At 55.3% G+C, this 16508-nt stretch overlaps 2 protein-coding genes across 17 annotated transcripts in view; one reads left to right on the top strand and one right to left on the bottom strand.

Annotated features, from left to right (window-relative positions):
• Positions 1–275: 275 nt before the first annotated feature.
• KHK (ketohexokinase) overlaps positions 276–16508 on the top strand; it is a 24255-nt gene continuing 8022 nt past the window's right edge. For 5 of the 15 annotated variants that reach the window (XR_009566244.1, XR_009566246.1, XR_009566247.2 and 2 more), the window contains exons 1-7: positions 276–900; positions 4721–4837; positions 6831–6965; positions 9141–9213; positions 9945–10091; positions 11117–11205; positions 11343–11500. Coding sequence is in view for 9 of the 15 variants with exons in the window: in XM_060309598.1 (XP_060165581.1) it covers positions 809–900; positions 4721–4837; positions 6831–6965; positions 9141–9213; positions 9945–10091; positions 11117–11205; positions 11343–11500 (811 nt within the window). In the remaining 6 variants the exon portion in view is untranslated. Of the gene's footprint in view, positions 901–4720; positions 4838–5051; positions 6966–7152; positions 7288–9140; positions 9214–9944; positions 10092–11116; positions 11206–11342; positions 11501–11586; positions 11872–16508 lie in introns of those variants that run through there. The other 10 variants (XR_009566249.2, XR_009566248.1, XM_060309601.1 and 7 more) reach the window with 8 other exon arrangements.
• CGREF1 (cell growth regulator with EF-hand domain 1) overlaps positions 10609–16508 on the bottom strand; it is a 17792-nt gene continuing 11892 nt past the window's right edge. For both annotated transcript variants that reach the window (XM_060309603.2, XM_030858164.3), the window contains 5 exons: positions 15436–15529; positions 14293–14358; positions 14133–14203; positions 13869–13993; positions 10609–13672 (listed from right to left, as the gene is read on the bottom strand). In XM_060309603.2, the coding sequence (XP_060165586.1) occupies positions 13226–13672; positions 13869–13993; positions 14133–14203; positions 14293–14358; positions 15436–15518 (792 nt within the window). In that variant the 5' untranslated portion in view covers positions 15519–15529 and the 3' untranslated portion in view covers positions 10609–13225. The remainder of the gene's footprint in view (positions 13673–13868; positions 13994–14132; positions 14204–14292; positions 14359–15435; positions 15530–16508) is intronic.

Raw genomic sequence — 16508 nt, 5'->3', positions numbered from 1 at the left:
TCCTCCGCTTTGGCAGGGGTAGCTCTGCCTGCACTTGCACTGGACGCGCAGGCGAGAAGTGCGCCCGGGGCTTGGAGTGCTAGCCGGGCCCCACTACGGGTCGCGCCTTTTCCGCCGGCGTCCGCCAGAGGGCGCGGGGAGACGAGACCGCGGCGCCGCTGGGCGGTGTCTTCCGTCACGTGACCTCCGCCGCTCATCTTGCGTGCCCCAGCTGCTCAGCGGCGGAGGCGAGGCCTCGAGCTGGGATTGGCTGGGTCTCGGGGGCGGGGCGGGACAGCGGGGACCGCGCCAGCCGCGGCTCTGGATGCCGGGGTCCGGGCCGCAGCTGCGAGGCCAGACTCAACACCGCGGGCCTAGAGTCTGGAGAGGCAGCCGCGGGTGCAGGAGAGGGCGGGACAAGCGATGCCTTTCTGCTGCACTTTCTCTTGGCATTCATGAGGTTGCCTAGCTGCGCTTCAGAGAGATTTGTATTAGCTCGGAGTCCGTCTGACAAGTGAGGAAACTGAGGGCGAGAATTTGAAGGCGTAGCCATCTCCTGGGCCACGCAACCTGCTAAGGGGAGGCCAGGGACCAAGACCGCGGGGTCTGCACTCCCAGGCCCGCTGGGGTCGATGCGCGTGGGGAGCAAGAGCCCGGCTCCGTCCTCTGCACCTCGCCGCTGCAGGAGGCTCCTTGGAGGAGGAGCTCGGGACGCGGAGGAGGAGCCAGTACAGACTCTGGGAGCTGGGACACGATTCTCCGGGATAAGAGGCAGAGCCCGGGAGGAACCCCGTCAGCCGAGCGGGCAGAAATCTCCGGGAGCAGCATCATGGAAGAGAAACAGATTCTGTGCGTGGGGCTAGTGGTGCTGGACATCATCAGTGTGATGGACAAATACCCGGAGGAGGACACGGACAGCAGGTAGGGGCGCCCGGGCCCCTCGGAAACCCTAGGGGCCGCTGCAGCCCCGCGTTGTGCCAGGCGGCCAAGACTACAGGGCTGCGGAGCAGGGGGTGGGGGGGCCGGGGGGCCCGCAGCGAGGCCTTGAGAGTCGCCTTGGGCGCTGGTGCCCCCTGCCCTCTGCCCGGGACCTGGGGAAAGAATTGAGGCCTTTAGTAGTAAGATCCAGGCTTTGGATAGCGTTGTGTTCTCCAGTTCCCATTTCAACCCTGGGACCGTGTCAGACATCATTATCCCCATTTTACCGAGTAGGCTAAGCAAGTAAAGACCCTGAGGGACGCAGTTATTTATCCACGGGCACACAGCTAGGAAGGTGCAGAACCAGTTTTTTTCTTTTTAACGAGAACTGTGCACTTGCCTATCACCAGCATTTACTTCTAATTTATTTACCACATATATATCTCATCTGTGTCTTTAAAAAAATTTTTTTGAGGTAGCTTACAATAAGAAGTATGTGCAGTTAGACTGTTCAAGAACTTTCAAAACCATGGTGTTCAAGCTTCCCTGTAGCTCGGGGCTTGCTGGCACGGCAGGCAAATTTGGAGATGCTGTGAGTTATGGGTAGAGCTGGCTCATGAGCCACACAGACTTTTCCCTGGTGCCGAATTCCAGAAGTTTACCAGAAGTCCTATTTCCAATACTCAGTGAACAGCATAGTGGAAGAGACCCTTCTTGGTTGTCTGGTAGAAGTTGAAAAGTCATTTGTTGGTTCCCGTATTTACTCTTGATCACCCTTACACTGTGATCCCGAGACTCTGCTGTGTGGTGGAATCCGTGGCTGTCTCTTGGTGCAGTCTAGTGCTCAGAATACGGACAAGAACTGCTTCTTGGCCCTCACTTGTCTCAGCCAAGAACTGGATGAAAGGCGAGTTCAAGATTGAACTCGGGAAGGACACTACAGCAACCACAGCCAGGAGGCTCACTGAGGGCAGAGCCCCCGGCATTCTTCAGGCCGTGGGTCCACACAGCACTGTCACAGGCATTGTTACATAGTTTCCTCACAGCAGCCCATGGGAAGCGTGTAAGGATCAGTTGCTCCTCTCTTTAGAGACGAGGAAGCTAAGGATTTGGAGAAATTAGACAATTTCTGTAAGGGGCCACGTAGTTGATGAGTGGCAGAGTGGTGGTCACAACTCAAGCGTCCTGATGCTAGTGTTCCAGCCCTCCGCCCTCTCTAGTGCTCCCTGTTCCTTTTTTTTTTTTTTTTTTGGCGGCACGCGGGCCTCTCACGGTTGTGGCCTCTCCCGTTGCGGAGCACAGGCTCCGGACGCGCAGGCTCCGGACGCGCAGGCTCAGCGGCCACGGCTCACGGGCCCAGCCGCTCTGCGTCATGTGGGATCTTCCCGGACCGGGGCACGAACCCGTGTCCCCTGCATCGGCAGGCGGACTCTCAACCACTGCGCCACCAGGGAAGCCCCTCCCTCCCTGTTCCTTGGCTGCTGCCCGCCTCATGGAGTTGACCCTTTGCTTTGGGCTGCTTTGTTTGACAGAGGTGACAGCCCCTGGCAGAAGGTGCAGGGACCGTGGGAGGAGGCACAAGGGTATGCTGCCGTGTGGCCCTAGCCCACCTACCAAGGTCAAGCCAGCCCCAGGACTTGGTGGCCAGTGAGGAGGCAAGTTTACTTTCCGGAGAACAGTGCAAATTCTGGGGCTCCAGTTTCTCTAGGAACTGTGGAGGACCTCCAGGGGACCCAGAGCACTTGCTCTGCTGGAGCTGAGTCCCGGTGCCTTTGAGCTTACTCATGTTGGAAGGCTGGGACAAGAGCCTGCTGGTCCCACCCTGACGGGAGCTGGTTCCGACGCTGGGCACTAAGCAAGGTGCCTCTCTGAAGAGACCCTCTGTGCTCCCTGCGCTTGAGGGAGTATCTCCCTGCTCCCCCAGACCCATGGCTCTGCTCCTCTGTGGAGCAGTTTGGTTGTCCACAGGGCCTCTCTCCTGTGCTCCCATCCCACCCAGCCCAGCTCCTGGACTCTGTCTTGCCTCCCCGATGGGCAAACCTGAGTGGGGACACAGTCCTTCCCAGCATCTGAGCCCCACCTTTCCCAGGCTCTCTCCGTAGGCAGCCGAGAACTGCCACCTGGAACTCGGCCAGACCGCTGAGGAATGGCCCTGCCTCCCAGAGTCCTGGCTGAGCAGGACCTTCCGGAAAGCATCTTCATGCTCAGCAGAGCATTTCTGCACAGAAAGTTGGGTGTCAGTATAACTTGGAAGGGTTTCCACAGAGTAGAACTGTGTACCCTTTCTCTGAAGCCTCAACAAGCTGGGACCCAACTACTTTCCATTCAGAAACCACTTGCAGTGGTTTGGGGTCAGGAGACCCGGGCTCTGGTATCAGCTTTGTCATTAACTGTTGTTGGGACCTTGAGCAAGTCCAGTCCCTCCAGGCTTCTCCTCTCTTCTCTGCATGAAAATTTCTCTAAAGCTCATAGCTTGAGACATGTTTGACCTTTTGCAGATTAGTAGCCTTCTTTCTAATGAGATCGTGGTCCCCTTTTCCCAAGGCTGAAGGGAACTTCAAGGTTAAGCTTTGTGTACAAATATACCCTAGCCTAAAAATTCTACTTCATTCATTTCTCTTAATTAGTAGTTCTTCAGTACTTGTTCCCCTTATCGTAAGCTGCCACAGTTATTATTATCCTTTTTGGAACTGGAAGCATAGAAATAACAGGCTGTACTGTTACCTCACAGTATTATTGGAGCACAAATGAGAAACCATTCAGGTTCTTTGACCATGTATGCATGAGTTATCATTTTTGTTGTTGATGATGACAATGAAGCCCTTCAGGTGTATCTTGACTTAGTTTCCTTTTGTTAGATTTTCAGTAAAGATGGAGGAAAAAAAAAGGAAGAAAAAAAAAGGTAACTATGCACTGTGATGGATGTGTTAACTAACCTTATTGTAGTAATCACTTCACAAAATATATGTATATCAAACTCATCACGTTGGGGCTTCCCTGGTGGTGCAGTGGTTGAGAGTCCGCCTGCCGATGCAGGGGACACGGGTTCGTGCCCCGGTCAGGGAAGATCCCACATGCCGCGGAGCGGTTGGGCCCGTGAGCCATGGCCGCTCAGCCTGCGCGTCCAGAGCCTGTGCTCCGCAACGGGAGAGGCCACAACAGTGAGAGGCCCGCGTACCAAAAAATTAAAAAAATAATAAATAAATAAATCATCACGTTGTACACCTTCAGCTTTCAGAATGTTATATGTCAATTATATCTCAATAAAGCTGAAAAAAAAAGGAGAAACAAACAAAAATGGAGAAAAACTGGTCTTCACTCAGTGATCTTTTTAACTTTTGTCATCATAAAAGTTACCACACACAACTTTCTTAAATGATCACAATGTCCGGGTTTGCTTCCTGTCTTAATTATTTTAATCTGAGTTATTACTGAAGTGGTCTCTCCTAAGACAGGAGCAGCAGGAGATTTGCCACCTTTGAGAAGAGGCAGCTCTCAGGAGGAGGCTTGGTGGGGGTCCCTGTAACAGAGGAGGAAGTAACCCAAAGTCAGTGAGACCCTCAAATTGTGATGGGCCCAAGTGAGTGCTTTCCTGATGTCATAAGAATAGGTGAAAGATAGAAATGAATCACTGTGAACTTGAATTTAGCCTGGGCTGGGGAATAGCTGAGCCGCTTCCCTTTGCTGAGCCTAAGGCTGGCCTGGATGCTTTCTGAGGGGAATCGCCTGGCTTTTACATCCTGTGGGCCCTACTCAGGGCTCAGCCGTGCTTATCCCAGCCCCAGCCTGCTGGAGCTGCAGGGACCCTCCTTGTGTTTTGCAGGTGCTTGTCCCAGAGATGGCAGCGTGGAGGCAACGCATCCAACTCCTGCACTGTCCTCTCCCTGCTTGGAGCCCCCTGTGCCTTCATGGGCTCGCTGGCCCCGGGCCACGCTGCCGAGTAAGTGGAGGGAGCAGGGGAGGGTGGCCCACAGGGTGGGGGGAGAAGAAGGAAGCCTTGGCCCTGGGTGGGCGGTCTCTGAGAAATGGTTTGTGGCCACCAGAAATGGGTGGGGCGTGGGGAGTGGAGTACCAGCATCCCAGACCCTCCCTGGTATGGCTTATCTGCTGCTCAGTTGTTAATGCTGCTCCTGTTAAAGGTTTCATTTTCACAGCCTGTTTCCTTGGCCAGTCCCTGGAGCCTGCTTCGGCTTCCCACCTTCTCCTTCCTTGTTTCCAACAGACTGTCTGCGGTGGATGTGACTTTGCCCTTCTCAAGTCCCTAATCCTGCCTGTCCTTTTGGCAGAAGGCAGTTAGGGACATGCTGTACCTGCCCTCTCTCGGGGATGTCCTGCCTCCACGGTCCCAGGGTCCAGGCCTGCAGTTTCTTTCCCAGCTGAGGGGGCAGGGCCAGTGATTGTGTCCCCGTTGTTCACTGAAGCAGCGAGAGCTCCCTGCCCAAGGACACCCCAATGCCACGTGCTAAAGCTGGGCCCAGACCCATGCCTCCCAGCTCATCGGCTAGGAGGCTGCAGCCCGTAGTGGCCCACACGCTTCCTCTATGTTGGCTGCTGCAGGGACCCAAGAGCCCTTTGACCCCTGGCACTGCCGACTCAGCAAGCGCTTATCAGGCGGTGAGGCCCACTTTGCCCACTGTGGGCACAGGGGCAGGCTGCCAGGTTGCTGGCCTGTAAAGCACAGCCCTTTGAACCCTGGTTTGAGCGGGGCTGGTGCCAGAGCCCAGCCCCAAGCCGCAGCCAGATTCCCTTCCTTATGAACTGGCACGAGAGCCTGCCCTGTGATGTGGGACAGAGGGACCCGGAGCCAACAGCTGCTCACTTGTCAGCCCTCGTCAGCAGCTGCCTTCCCTCCCAGCTAGAGCAAGACCGTGCCTCTTGCTTTGGGGTGGTGGACCCACCTTTGTGTGGCAATCATGCTGATAGCTGGGCCATTCCAAATTCTCCCCATGTGTTCAACAAACACTGAATGAGCACCTACCATGTGCCTGGCACTGTGGGTGCAAAAAGTTATTTGGCAAAAACCAAATCATATTCTCCATGCTGTGGGAAAGCTACTATTTAAAGGATCCTTGAGACGTAAGGCAAGGAATGATGCCCCAATGTGGTACCTCTATACAGATCTGTATTGTCCAGCCTTGGTGTTGCCGAAAGTGGGGTTCAGCCATAGTGAGAAAGGCCAGGATGGTGGCTGGACTGCTGGGCGTAGTGGCCACAGCTCATTTCCAAAGAGCTGGGAGGGATGGGTGGCCTCCTTGTTCTGCTGGTACAGTCTTCCTGAAGGGCCACCCCCCGGCTCACTCTGATTGGAGGGGATTCTGAGCGAGAGTCCTGGACCCGGTCCATACTGAGGGCCCTCAGGCACTGAGAGGGCTTGCCACTGTGGAAGGAGCGGGTAGTGAGCAGGGCCACCGAGGCTGGGCATCGTGGAGGCAGGTGTAGAAGGAGAGGAATCACGTTAGGACTGGAAGGACTTCAGAGAGTGGAGTACCATGGGGATAAGCAAGCAGAGGGCACCTGGGGGACAAAATATCACCTTGGTCATTATTAATACTGCCTGGGCCTTGCGTGATGCGGGCCACAGTGCCCTCACCTGCTAGGTTCAAACAGGGTGCATGTTCTAGGTCCCACATCTACCCCATCTAGCTTTATGAACGTGAGCAAATCCTTTCCAGCTTGAGTCAGATTGAAGGACAGGGTCAGGGTTGGAGTTTGCTTCAGTCAGGACCCAAAAGAATGTCCCTTAGGGTTTTTCTCACTAAGCTCCAGCCATGCTCTCCTGCCTCTCCTGCCTCCACACAGCCTGTGACAGTGACTCCCAGTCCCATCCTAGCCCCTGTGCTTGCACCCCAGGGTCCCCGGTGGCCCTGCCACCTACCCTCCAGTCCCCAAGCCCCCGTCGAACTGCGCCTCCCCGGGTTACTCCGCCCTGGCAGTTTTGTCCTGGACGACCTTCGCCGCTATTCCGTGGACCTACGCTACACGGTCTTTCAGACCACGGGCTCCGTCCCCATTTCCACAGTCATCAGCAGCGAGGCCAGTGGTAGCCGCACCATCATACATGCCTACAGGTTTGTACATCTGTCTGCGCCTTGCCAGCTGCCGCCGCCATTGCCGTCACTCAGCTCCCAGAGCAGGACCCTCTCTCCAAGACCCGCGTGCTCCGGCACCGCTCCCCACCCCGCGGGAGGTCCAGGCCCCTGGTAGCCTCTAATCTGTGTCTCCTTGCCCTTCCCTTGGCTCGGGCTCCACCCCAAGCTTCCTGGTGGCTGACTTCAGGCAGCGGGGCGTGGACGTGTCTCACGTGGCCTGGCAGAGTAGCGGGGAAGCCCCATGCTCTTGCTGCATCGTCAACAGCTCCAATGGCTCCCGTACCATTGTGCTCTACGACACGTAAGGCCCCCTGGCCTGCCCTGCCACAGCCCACCAATTAGCTCCCTCACTTGCCACGTGGGCAGCCCACTTGCCCACCCTCTGTGGCCTCTCTCTTTGTACCAGAAATTGTCCCTATGCCAAACTGTTCAGTGATTTCGGAATTGTTCTCAATTAGGGGAGAAGTGAGGTGGGAAGGGATGGGCTTTGCTCTGCCTGGCGACTTGGCCTTGGTCAACACCAAGGATGGGCGGGCAGGCCTGTGCAAACTGTAATTTATGATGTGATTCCTCCATAATCAGCCAATCAGCAGCCTGGGTGTGAGTATGGGGAAATTGTTCTGAGGACAGAGGGATGGGAGATGTGATTCAAACCATCTTGAGCCCTGAAGGGGGCCCACTGGGGTTTCCAGGGTCAGCCCCAGAGTTGCCAGCCTGCAGCATGGCACCAGGAGCTGAGGTTTGGGTGTTCGAAAGAGATGAGCAACCCCAAAGGACCCAGCATAATGAAGCCAGACCAAATGCCACACACCACTCGCAGCCATTGCTGAAGGAGGGAAGGGGAACACTGGCTCAGCAGAACAGGGCTATCTGACGTGTTGCTAACCTCGGGCAGGGCAGGGGCATCCCTTTAGGGTCCCAAGCTTCCAGGGAGAGACCCCTTCTCATCTCTCCCAGATTCCCTCCTGAAAAATCTCAAGAGGTTTAGTTTACTGAGAAACTAGGGTGTGCCAAGTACTCTGTTAGGGCAGAGATGGCCCAAGCCCAGCTGCCCTGGGGTTCTGACTGTCCCTGCTGCCCAGCACGACCACTGAACCTGCGGGAGGGGCAGTCATCCTAGAACAAGATTTATAACCAGTGGCCCTGGGCTCTTTGTGTCCCAATGAATGAGTGGGTAGGCATACGTGCTAGACACGATCTTCCCATTGGGCAACCCTAGTCATCTGCCCATTAAGCAACAATCTGTAGCAGCTTTGATCAGGGACACAACATGGGTATTCACGGGAAGGGAGGGAGAGGAGCTCCAAGGAGAAATGTTTATTGCCCACGGCCTCAGTCCAGGCATATCCACACACATTATCTCCAGCTGCAGCAGGCCTGCGGGGCTAGGGGTTCGGTCCCATTTACTGAAGGGGAAACACCTCAGAAAGGCCACAGTCACCCAGCTAGTTAAATCAAAGTAGGATTTGGCACAGAACATGGAGGGGAGGACACTGGCTGTGTGTAGGTCTCTGGCCAAGGAAGGTCAAGGCGGACCCTTCCCAGGTCTCCACACCTAAGTCGGCCAAAAATAAACTCATTCTCAAGCACCAACCTTGATCCCAGGGCCATAACATGGAGCTGCCAAACTCAGGACAGGGCTGCTGTCACCACTGGGGTGCCTGAACTGAGAGGACCCAGACCCGAGCTCCAGGCAGAACGGCGTGGCCTTTGTAGTTTCCCAGGGCACTGCGTGGTGGTAGCTGTGTGTGCTGCTGGCAAGGGGAATTCTGGGAATTGTAGTCCCTGGTGCTCTGAAAGCATTTCGGGAGATATGGTCTGCAAGGCACGCAGAACTGGTCCCTTGCTTGACATATGTGGTGGTTGAGTTTGCCCTTAGATAATATCACAGCCTCAAACACAGGAAGGGGCATCCTAGGAAACTGCCTCCAGCCCCCTGTCTGGATGGAGCTGAGCAGGGCAAGGAGTGGTCTCGAGTTTAGCCTGAGACAGGGTCTGTCCTGGAGCCAAGCCTCAGAAGCATGTGCTATAGATTCAGTTTCCTGCCATGCTGCAGGCAGCGCCAGGCATAGGGGCCGTAGCAGCCAGTTAGAGATCCTGGCCCTGGCTGACCTCACCATGCCCCTTCTCTGTCCTTTCTGTCCTGCGACTCAGGAACCTACCAGATGTGTCTGCTAAAGACTTTGAGAAGGTTGACCTGACCCGGTTCAAGTGGATCCACATTGAGGCAAGCCCTGCCCTACCTGTGTTTTGAGGGCCTCAACCTGCCAGCCCCTCCACATGTTCTGCCTTCTTCTTGGTTTCTTTGAACCATGAAGTACCTTAGAGATCAATGAATCCAACCCCCCTCACCCACTCTCCATCCTCCTTCTATGTTTTCAGGTGGAAACTAAGGCCCAGAAAGACTGGGTGATTTTCTCAAGGTCACACAGCAGGATGTAGGTGCCAGAAGCAGGGTGCTGGCTCTAGGCAAAGTCTGGTGCTTCCTGTGTTACAGGCTGCCCCACCTCCTCTGGACTTGGCCTCTGGCAGGAGCCTGGCTGTGGGAGGCCTGACCTGTTACCTCTGGGGAGGCAGGAATGGGAGGGCCTGACCCAGCTCCCAAATAAAGGGAACTAGAATCTTCATTCCAAGAGAAGTTTTGGAGTCTAGGTGGGAGGAAACCTTGAGAAGTCCTGAGTTCTAATCCTAGCCCTGTCATTTAATTTATTGTAGGTCCTTAGGAGAGTCTCTCTTTTATTCTTTCGTCTTCTCATCTGAAATGGGAGGGCTGGTCAATAAGGTCTCCAAGGTCCAGAATAGCACTAGAATTTTGAGACTTAGGTTGGGTTTCCGGCCCAGCCTTCCTGGCCCCTCTCCCCCCTCACCCATGGTTCCAGCAGGGAGGGAAGAATGAGGCAGAATGAGACCAGCGCCCAGCTGGTCCTGAGTTGCCTGCCCTGCCCTGCTCTGCCCCAGGGCCGAAATGCATCAGAGCAGGTGAAGATGCTGCAGCGGATAGAACAGCACAACGCCAGGCAGCCTCCAGAGCAGAAGATCCAGGTGTCTGTGGAGGTGGAGAAGCCGCGAGAGGAGCTGTACCAGCTGTTGGGCTACGGAGACGTGGTAAGCATCCCCCACGGCCCCCCACCTTGCCACATCCAGCTTATTTTGGTCCTTAAAGGGAGTCCGAGTGTCCCCTTGTCCTGCCTGTCACACTTAGGGCGGCACTTTGCGGCTTGGTGATATTGGCAGGTGGGGGCAAAGCAGAGGCAGACCTCTAGCTTAGGGCTCTAGTGCAGGCCTCAACAGCGGCCAAGGAGTAGAATTTCTCCAGCCCAGCGGGCACATAGGTATGAGGGCAGCCAGAGGGCTTGGTCAAGGCCAAGACAGCCAGCCTCAGGGCCAGCCTGCGTGGAAGCCTCCCCTCCCTGGGCCTCCTGTCTTTTCCTCTGTCAAATGACAGGATGGGACTGTTCTCCGAGGTGCCCTCCAGTTCTGTAGGGGGTGAGGGAGGATGGGAAGGGGGCTTGCGCATGGTAAGTGTGGAATGTACGTGGAATCGGGATGATAATCTAGCATCACAGTGGCAGCTCGTTGGGCCTCAGCCTTGGTTGCACGTTAAATGATGTGGATGCCTGAGCCCCACCCTCATTTTTTTTTTTTTTTTTAATTTGGTTGGTAGAGGTGAAGCCTGGGCTGAAGTATTTTTTAACAAAACACCCTGGTGATTCTAATATGTAGCTGGTGTTAAGGAAGCTCTAGAACCCCTGTCCCTTTGTTTTAAAGATGAAGAAATCAGACCTAGAGGGCATAGCTGTATGCGGAAAGCCAAACAGAACAAAAACCCTCCTGAAAGCCGTGGTTTCACCTGCCAGTTGTAGATTGCGCCCCAAGATGACCTCAAGACTCACTCTGGGTTTTCAATTGTGAGGAAATTCGTTGATCTTAGAATAGGCCGGGGCTTTCGTGTCACAATTTACATGGCTGTTTTCTAGCATATCTGAGCAAGTATGAAAACGTGTTCCTGAGGGACAGCGAGATGCTACTTGGGGGTTTAGGTGGCCACGATGGAGGAGCAGGTTGCTGGTAGTGAGGGACAGCTGGGGTAGAGCTCAGCTGACTGTCAGCCTCTCTTCCACTGCCCACAGGTGTTTGTCAGCAAAGATGTGGCCAAGCACTTTGGGTTCCAGTCAGCGAAGGAGGCCCTGAGGGGCCTGTACGGTCGCGTGAGGAAGGGGTGAGCTAGCGGAAGCCAGGCAGCGGCCCGGGTACGGGGAGTGAGGGAGCCTGGCCTCCAGGGTCTGCCCCGGGGAGGGATAATGAGGCTGGGGGCCAGGGCTGGGCTAACACCCAGCTGAGTGGAGGGTGTCACAGGGCTACGCTGGTCTGTGCCTGGGCTGAGGAGGGTGCCGATGCCCTGGGCCCTGATGGACGGCTGCTCCACTCCGACGCTTTCCCACCGCCCCAGGTGGTGGACACTCTGGGGGCCGGAGACACCTTCAATGCGTCCGTCATCTTCAGCCTGTCCCAGGGTGAGTACCCCAGCAGCAGGCCCAGGGCCGGGGCCTGCCCCTGCCCAGAAGGCCTGGCTGATCTGGCTACCCATCCCCCCCTCCAGGGAAGAGCATGCAGGAGGCACTGAGCTTTGGCTGCCAGGTGGCGGGCAAGAAGTGTGGTCTGCAGGGCTTCGATGGCATCGTGTGAGTGCCCTGTGGCAGGAAGCACCGGCTCACATCCCCGCCCCGGGCCAGCAACACTGGCTGCCGTCACCCTCTCTTCTCTGGCCAGCTGGCATCAGGCTGCCTTGCCCCCCCAGGCAGATGCAGGCTGTGGGAGGGCTCCACCTGTGACCTGGCATCTCACATGGCAGAGCTGCAGAGCAAATAAATCTTCCCCAGAGCCAGCTTCCTTCTGGCAGTCTGTTTGTCTTCGATGTCTGAGCTGCTCTGGCTGGGGATTCTGGAGGCTTTGATCCTGCAGTCCTTCGCCCTTTTTTTCTCTATTCCCCAAATTCACCTCCTGCCCAGGCCCAGAGGAGGGGCCACCCAGACCAGAGCAGCAGGAAGTGCCCCAGGCTTGCCACCAGCTGTGCCCCTGCTGGGGCCCCAGCTCAGGGTAGAGGGCCAGACTTCCAGCCTTTCTGGCGGGGGAGGAGACTTAACCCCTTGCACCCCAGGGAACCTTCCAAATAACCACAAGCCATGAGAAAAGCTCCTCTGGGCCCCAGCTCTGTCACAAGACTCCAGTGGCCACAAGTGTGTCCACATGGCTGAGCCAACCTGACAGGCCAGCGGGCAGGGAGCCTCCTCTGGTTTGGCGGAGCCTCTGCAGTCCAAAAATATCTCCCCAATGACTGACCCCGAGCCTGACAGCCCCACCCTTGGAGCTGCCTTGTAGTTAAGGCGGCGCCTGAGCCACAAATGTGACCCGGAATGCAAAGCATTGCTTTCCCTGGGGGAGACCTGGTCTGAGGGCATATGGGAATTGGTGAATTTCCACATGGGAGTTGGGGCAGGGGGGTGAGGCCGTAGAATGTGATAAAAGGTATGGGCTTTAGGCTCAGACAGGCCTGAATTCAAATCTGCCACTTACTTAGCTATGGGACCATGAGTACATTACTGAACTCCATCTTCCCCAATTTCCTCATCTGTCAAATGGTGCTAATTCTGCCTGGTCATAGAATTATCATGAGGATAAAATCACAATATGTAATATGACCAGCGTGATGCCCAGTGTGTACTAGGTTCTCAATAAATGGTAATTATTAATATTTTCAGGGGTGGGGAGCAGACACAGGATGATGGAGAAGATCTACCCTGAACTGCAGGAGGGCGTTCTAGTGGTTAGGCCCCAGGGAAAGGCTGAGCTCCCTTCCCCGGGTTGTCTGCAGCTGGCTGTGGCCTAGTGCTGTACTCTGCTGTGTCTCAGCACCATCTGGGAACACTGGGTAAACTGAATTCCTGCACTCCCAAGAGGACTGCCCAGTCCCGACCCTCTGCAGCCTGAGGTCAGGGCAGGCTGGACCAGTGGATCGATGGCCCAGAGGGATGGGTTCATTTGGTTCTTTATTGGTTTTCTGGGCCCTAAATCTGCCCTTCAACTTAGGGTCTCCCTGAACTGCACAGAAAGACCTGCCACCTACTGGGGCCAGGAAGGGGGCACAGAGGTGGTCGTTGTCCTAACACACACACCCTACCCTTTGGGGCATATGTTCTGGCACTGAGACTTGTAGGTGTGCAAACCTGTATCCTCAAGGTTTATATCGCATCATTCTCCAGCTGAACAGCATGAACCTCAAGCTCATTTGGGGTTTTCTTAGACTCCAGTGTTTCCCTTGGAAGCTCTTCTGCTCTCTCTCCAGTGTCCCTGGCTTCTACCTGTCCCCCAACCTCCCCTCCAGGGCCTGGGGCTTCTCTTGCAGCCTCTGCCTGTCCCCCAGCCTCCTGTACAGGTTCCAAGGACTCCCTTCTGGCCTCCACCTGTCCCCCAGCTTCTTCTCTGGGACCTGGGGCTTCATGTGCTTCTTGTCTTGACGGGCTTTTAGCCAACAGAGGCCGCCTCCCAACATCCTGTGGCTCTGGGGGCTCTTTGAGATCTGTGTGCCTCGGGGCCTCTCCGGGGAAGTTGACGAGCTCTGCAGGGGTCATGAGCCCATCCCCATCCAGGTCCTGGGTCTCCAGCACCTCATCCACTACCAGGATCACCTGTGGAAGGGTCTATAGTGACTGGAGATGCTCCCAGGAATCCTGACCCTCCCAACACCCCCCTGCATCCCTGCCACGCAGGCTTTGAGCCCTCCTTTCACAGGGGATTCACCAAAAGAGTCATGATGAAAAAAACCAAAGCCCCAGGGAGCTGGGTCTTCTTCTGGGAGAAGGGCCCCCATCCAGCAGGGCTTACCGGGTTGGTGGTGAGAGAGTCGGAAGCTCCAGGGGCCAGAGTTGCTGTCAACATGGACAACAGCTCCAGGCCATCCAGCTGTCCACTCTGGTCGTAGTCATGGAGAGCAAAGAGGTAGAGGAGAACTAAGGAAGAGAGGCTGGATCAGAAGACGCATCAGGGGACAGGTGGATCAGGCAGGAGTCGCGGGATGGCCTGAGGTCAGTCCCAGCTCTGGCTGCCCTGGGCCTCCCGTCCACGGGCCCTATCGGCCCAGCCCCTCACCCTGCTCCCGGCTCATGTGCTCCGGCTCCTCTTCCATCCTCTCTAGTCCCTTTAGGTAGCTCTGCAGAAGTCTTTCAGAAAAGCGGAAAATCAGTCCACGAGAGGCCAGTCTGCAGCCCCAGGCCTGGCCCTCGGGTGCCCCCCACCCCAGCCTACTCACTGAAGTTGCTCCTGGCCTGGCTGGAAGGGGTTGGGTAGAGGTGGATGCTGCACTTCAGGGTCCAGCCTGGAGGAGGGAGGGAAGCACCGGCCTCGCAAAGGGCCTCCTCTGAGGGCCCAGCCTCACAGCCTTCCATCCCCAAGCTCCTGGTAGAGTTCTCCCCCCAGACCCAAAGGGAGCTGCTTCTCCAGGTCCCCAAAAACCTTGTGGGGAGGAGGCCATTCTGGCCTCCTCAGAAGCAGAAACTTACTCCCCAGACTCTGCCTTTGCAGATTCCTAGCTTAGATGGTAAGTGAAAATCCCAATAAAACATCTGGTTTGGTGGAGGCCAGAGGAAGCCGCACCTAGCAGACACAAGTTGGAGACCCGAGAAACCACCACAGTGGGCGGCAGGACAACACGCATCACGGCAGCCCTTCCTCTGTGATGCTGGGAGGCGGGGGACAGGTCTCTGGCTGAGCCTGGTGGCACTGCCCAGTTTTATACAGACCCGATTTGCTCCATGACACAAAGTGGACTCTTTTTTACCCCAAGTTGAGGGCATATATGTTGGTTTTGTAGTTTCGATCTGCTCAGGGGCTTTTTGTCAGTCTTTAAAGCTCAAAATTTGCTCGCAGTTCTGGACAGGGATCCCTGTTGGCCCCAGTCAGTCCAGATGTGTGATGCCAGAGAGCTGGCAGGAGCTGCTACAGCAACTTTTGTCGCTGCTGCCGGCCCTTGCTGCTGTGGCTGTATCCGTCCCCCGACCCCACCCAGCATACCCACGGCATAATATTAAGACACAAAACCTCAAGAAAGATATTCAAATAAAATAGAAGTGATATGCTAATGATCTCTATTTCTTTGGAGCTTCCACTATAAGGTCTTGATAAGAGGACTGTAGCCCCTTCCCAAGCTTATAGCCTCACATCTCATTGGAAATGAGCTCCCGGTTTCCAAGTGAGTCCAGCAAACGTGTCGATGCCCACTTTGCAGAGGGCACTCTAACAGGCACAAGGCAGAAGCTGAGGTGGTGGGGATGATACAGAAGTCAGGGAGCGTACACCCAGTCTTCCGCCTCCCAGAGGGGCCCACAGCATACCTCTGATTCTCCAGAGACCCCCCTGCTCCCAGCCCACAGCCCTGCCCTCTGAATCGCGTTACCTTGTGGTGCCGTGTTTGGGAACAGCCTGACTCAGGGGCAGTAGCAGCAGCAGCACTGACGTTCTCATCGTCACAGGTAACATCCTTCCTGTAGCTGGAAGTAGGAAACGGGGTTAGGGAATCAGAGGGAAGCAGTGTCTGCCACAGAGGGGGAATTGGTGGGTTAGACAGGAACGCCTCTCTCCCTGCCTCTACCTGCCACCCAGGTGACAGGACTCCTGTGCAGGGAGGAGCCACACACGGACATCAGGAACTTTGCTCAAAGTAAACCTTATTCCGGATCCAGCATGTAAAGCGCATAACGCAGACTTGTGCTGGGGGAAGCTGTGCTGCGGGCAGGACTATCCCACTCTTGCCCTGCCAGTCCCCCAGGTGCTTGGAGAAGTGCAGTTTAAGCACATATGATGTAGTTCAGTCCACTCATTTTACGAGTGGAAACTAGTTCAGAGAGGATGAGAAAAAGGCCAAATTAGAAGTGCACAGAGTCACAAAAAGACCAAGCCTTAAACAGGGAGGGAAACAGATTGTTGGTTTGTATCTGTATTTGTATTTGTATAAAAACTCACTGAAGAACAAATCAAAAGAGACTAGACTCCTTGAAATAGGTCTACACTCAGGTAGGGCTTGAAAACACAACAAATCAGGGTCAATCCAACAGTGGTCCCAAGAATTGCTATTTATTAAACACAGGAAAACCAGATCCCAATAGAAAGGAAAAAAACAAAAACCTTCCTTTAGACCTACATTGTGCAGGCCCATTGGCAGCACATCACTTGATTAAATGAAAATAGTCCAACAGAGTGTCTATCAATGTGCAGAGCATGAAGCTTTCCAGTTAGTCCCAGGAGTGTGTACATGATCGTGAGTTTCTGAGGAAGCAGAAGACCTCCAGAGCTGAGGCTGAGACCTCAAACTCATCTTTAGGAAGACAAATCATGAGGTGCTTGATGGTCTAGAGCAGAGGATCAGGAACCCTCTGAAATGGTACCCTACACTTTGGCTGGCATTGAATTTTCCTGGAGAAAGGTGTGTAGCTTTCAGCAGATTCTCAAAGAGTTCCATGACCCTGATAA

This window comes from Globicephala melas, chromosome 12, assembly GCF_963455315.2.
Source record: "Globicephala melas chromosome 12, mGloMel1.2, whole genome shotgun sequence".
NCBI lineage: Eukaryota > Metazoa > Chordata > Mammalia > Artiodactyla > Delphinidae > Globicephala > Globicephala melas.
This window is presented reverse-complemented; position numbering and strand designations above follow the sequence as displayed.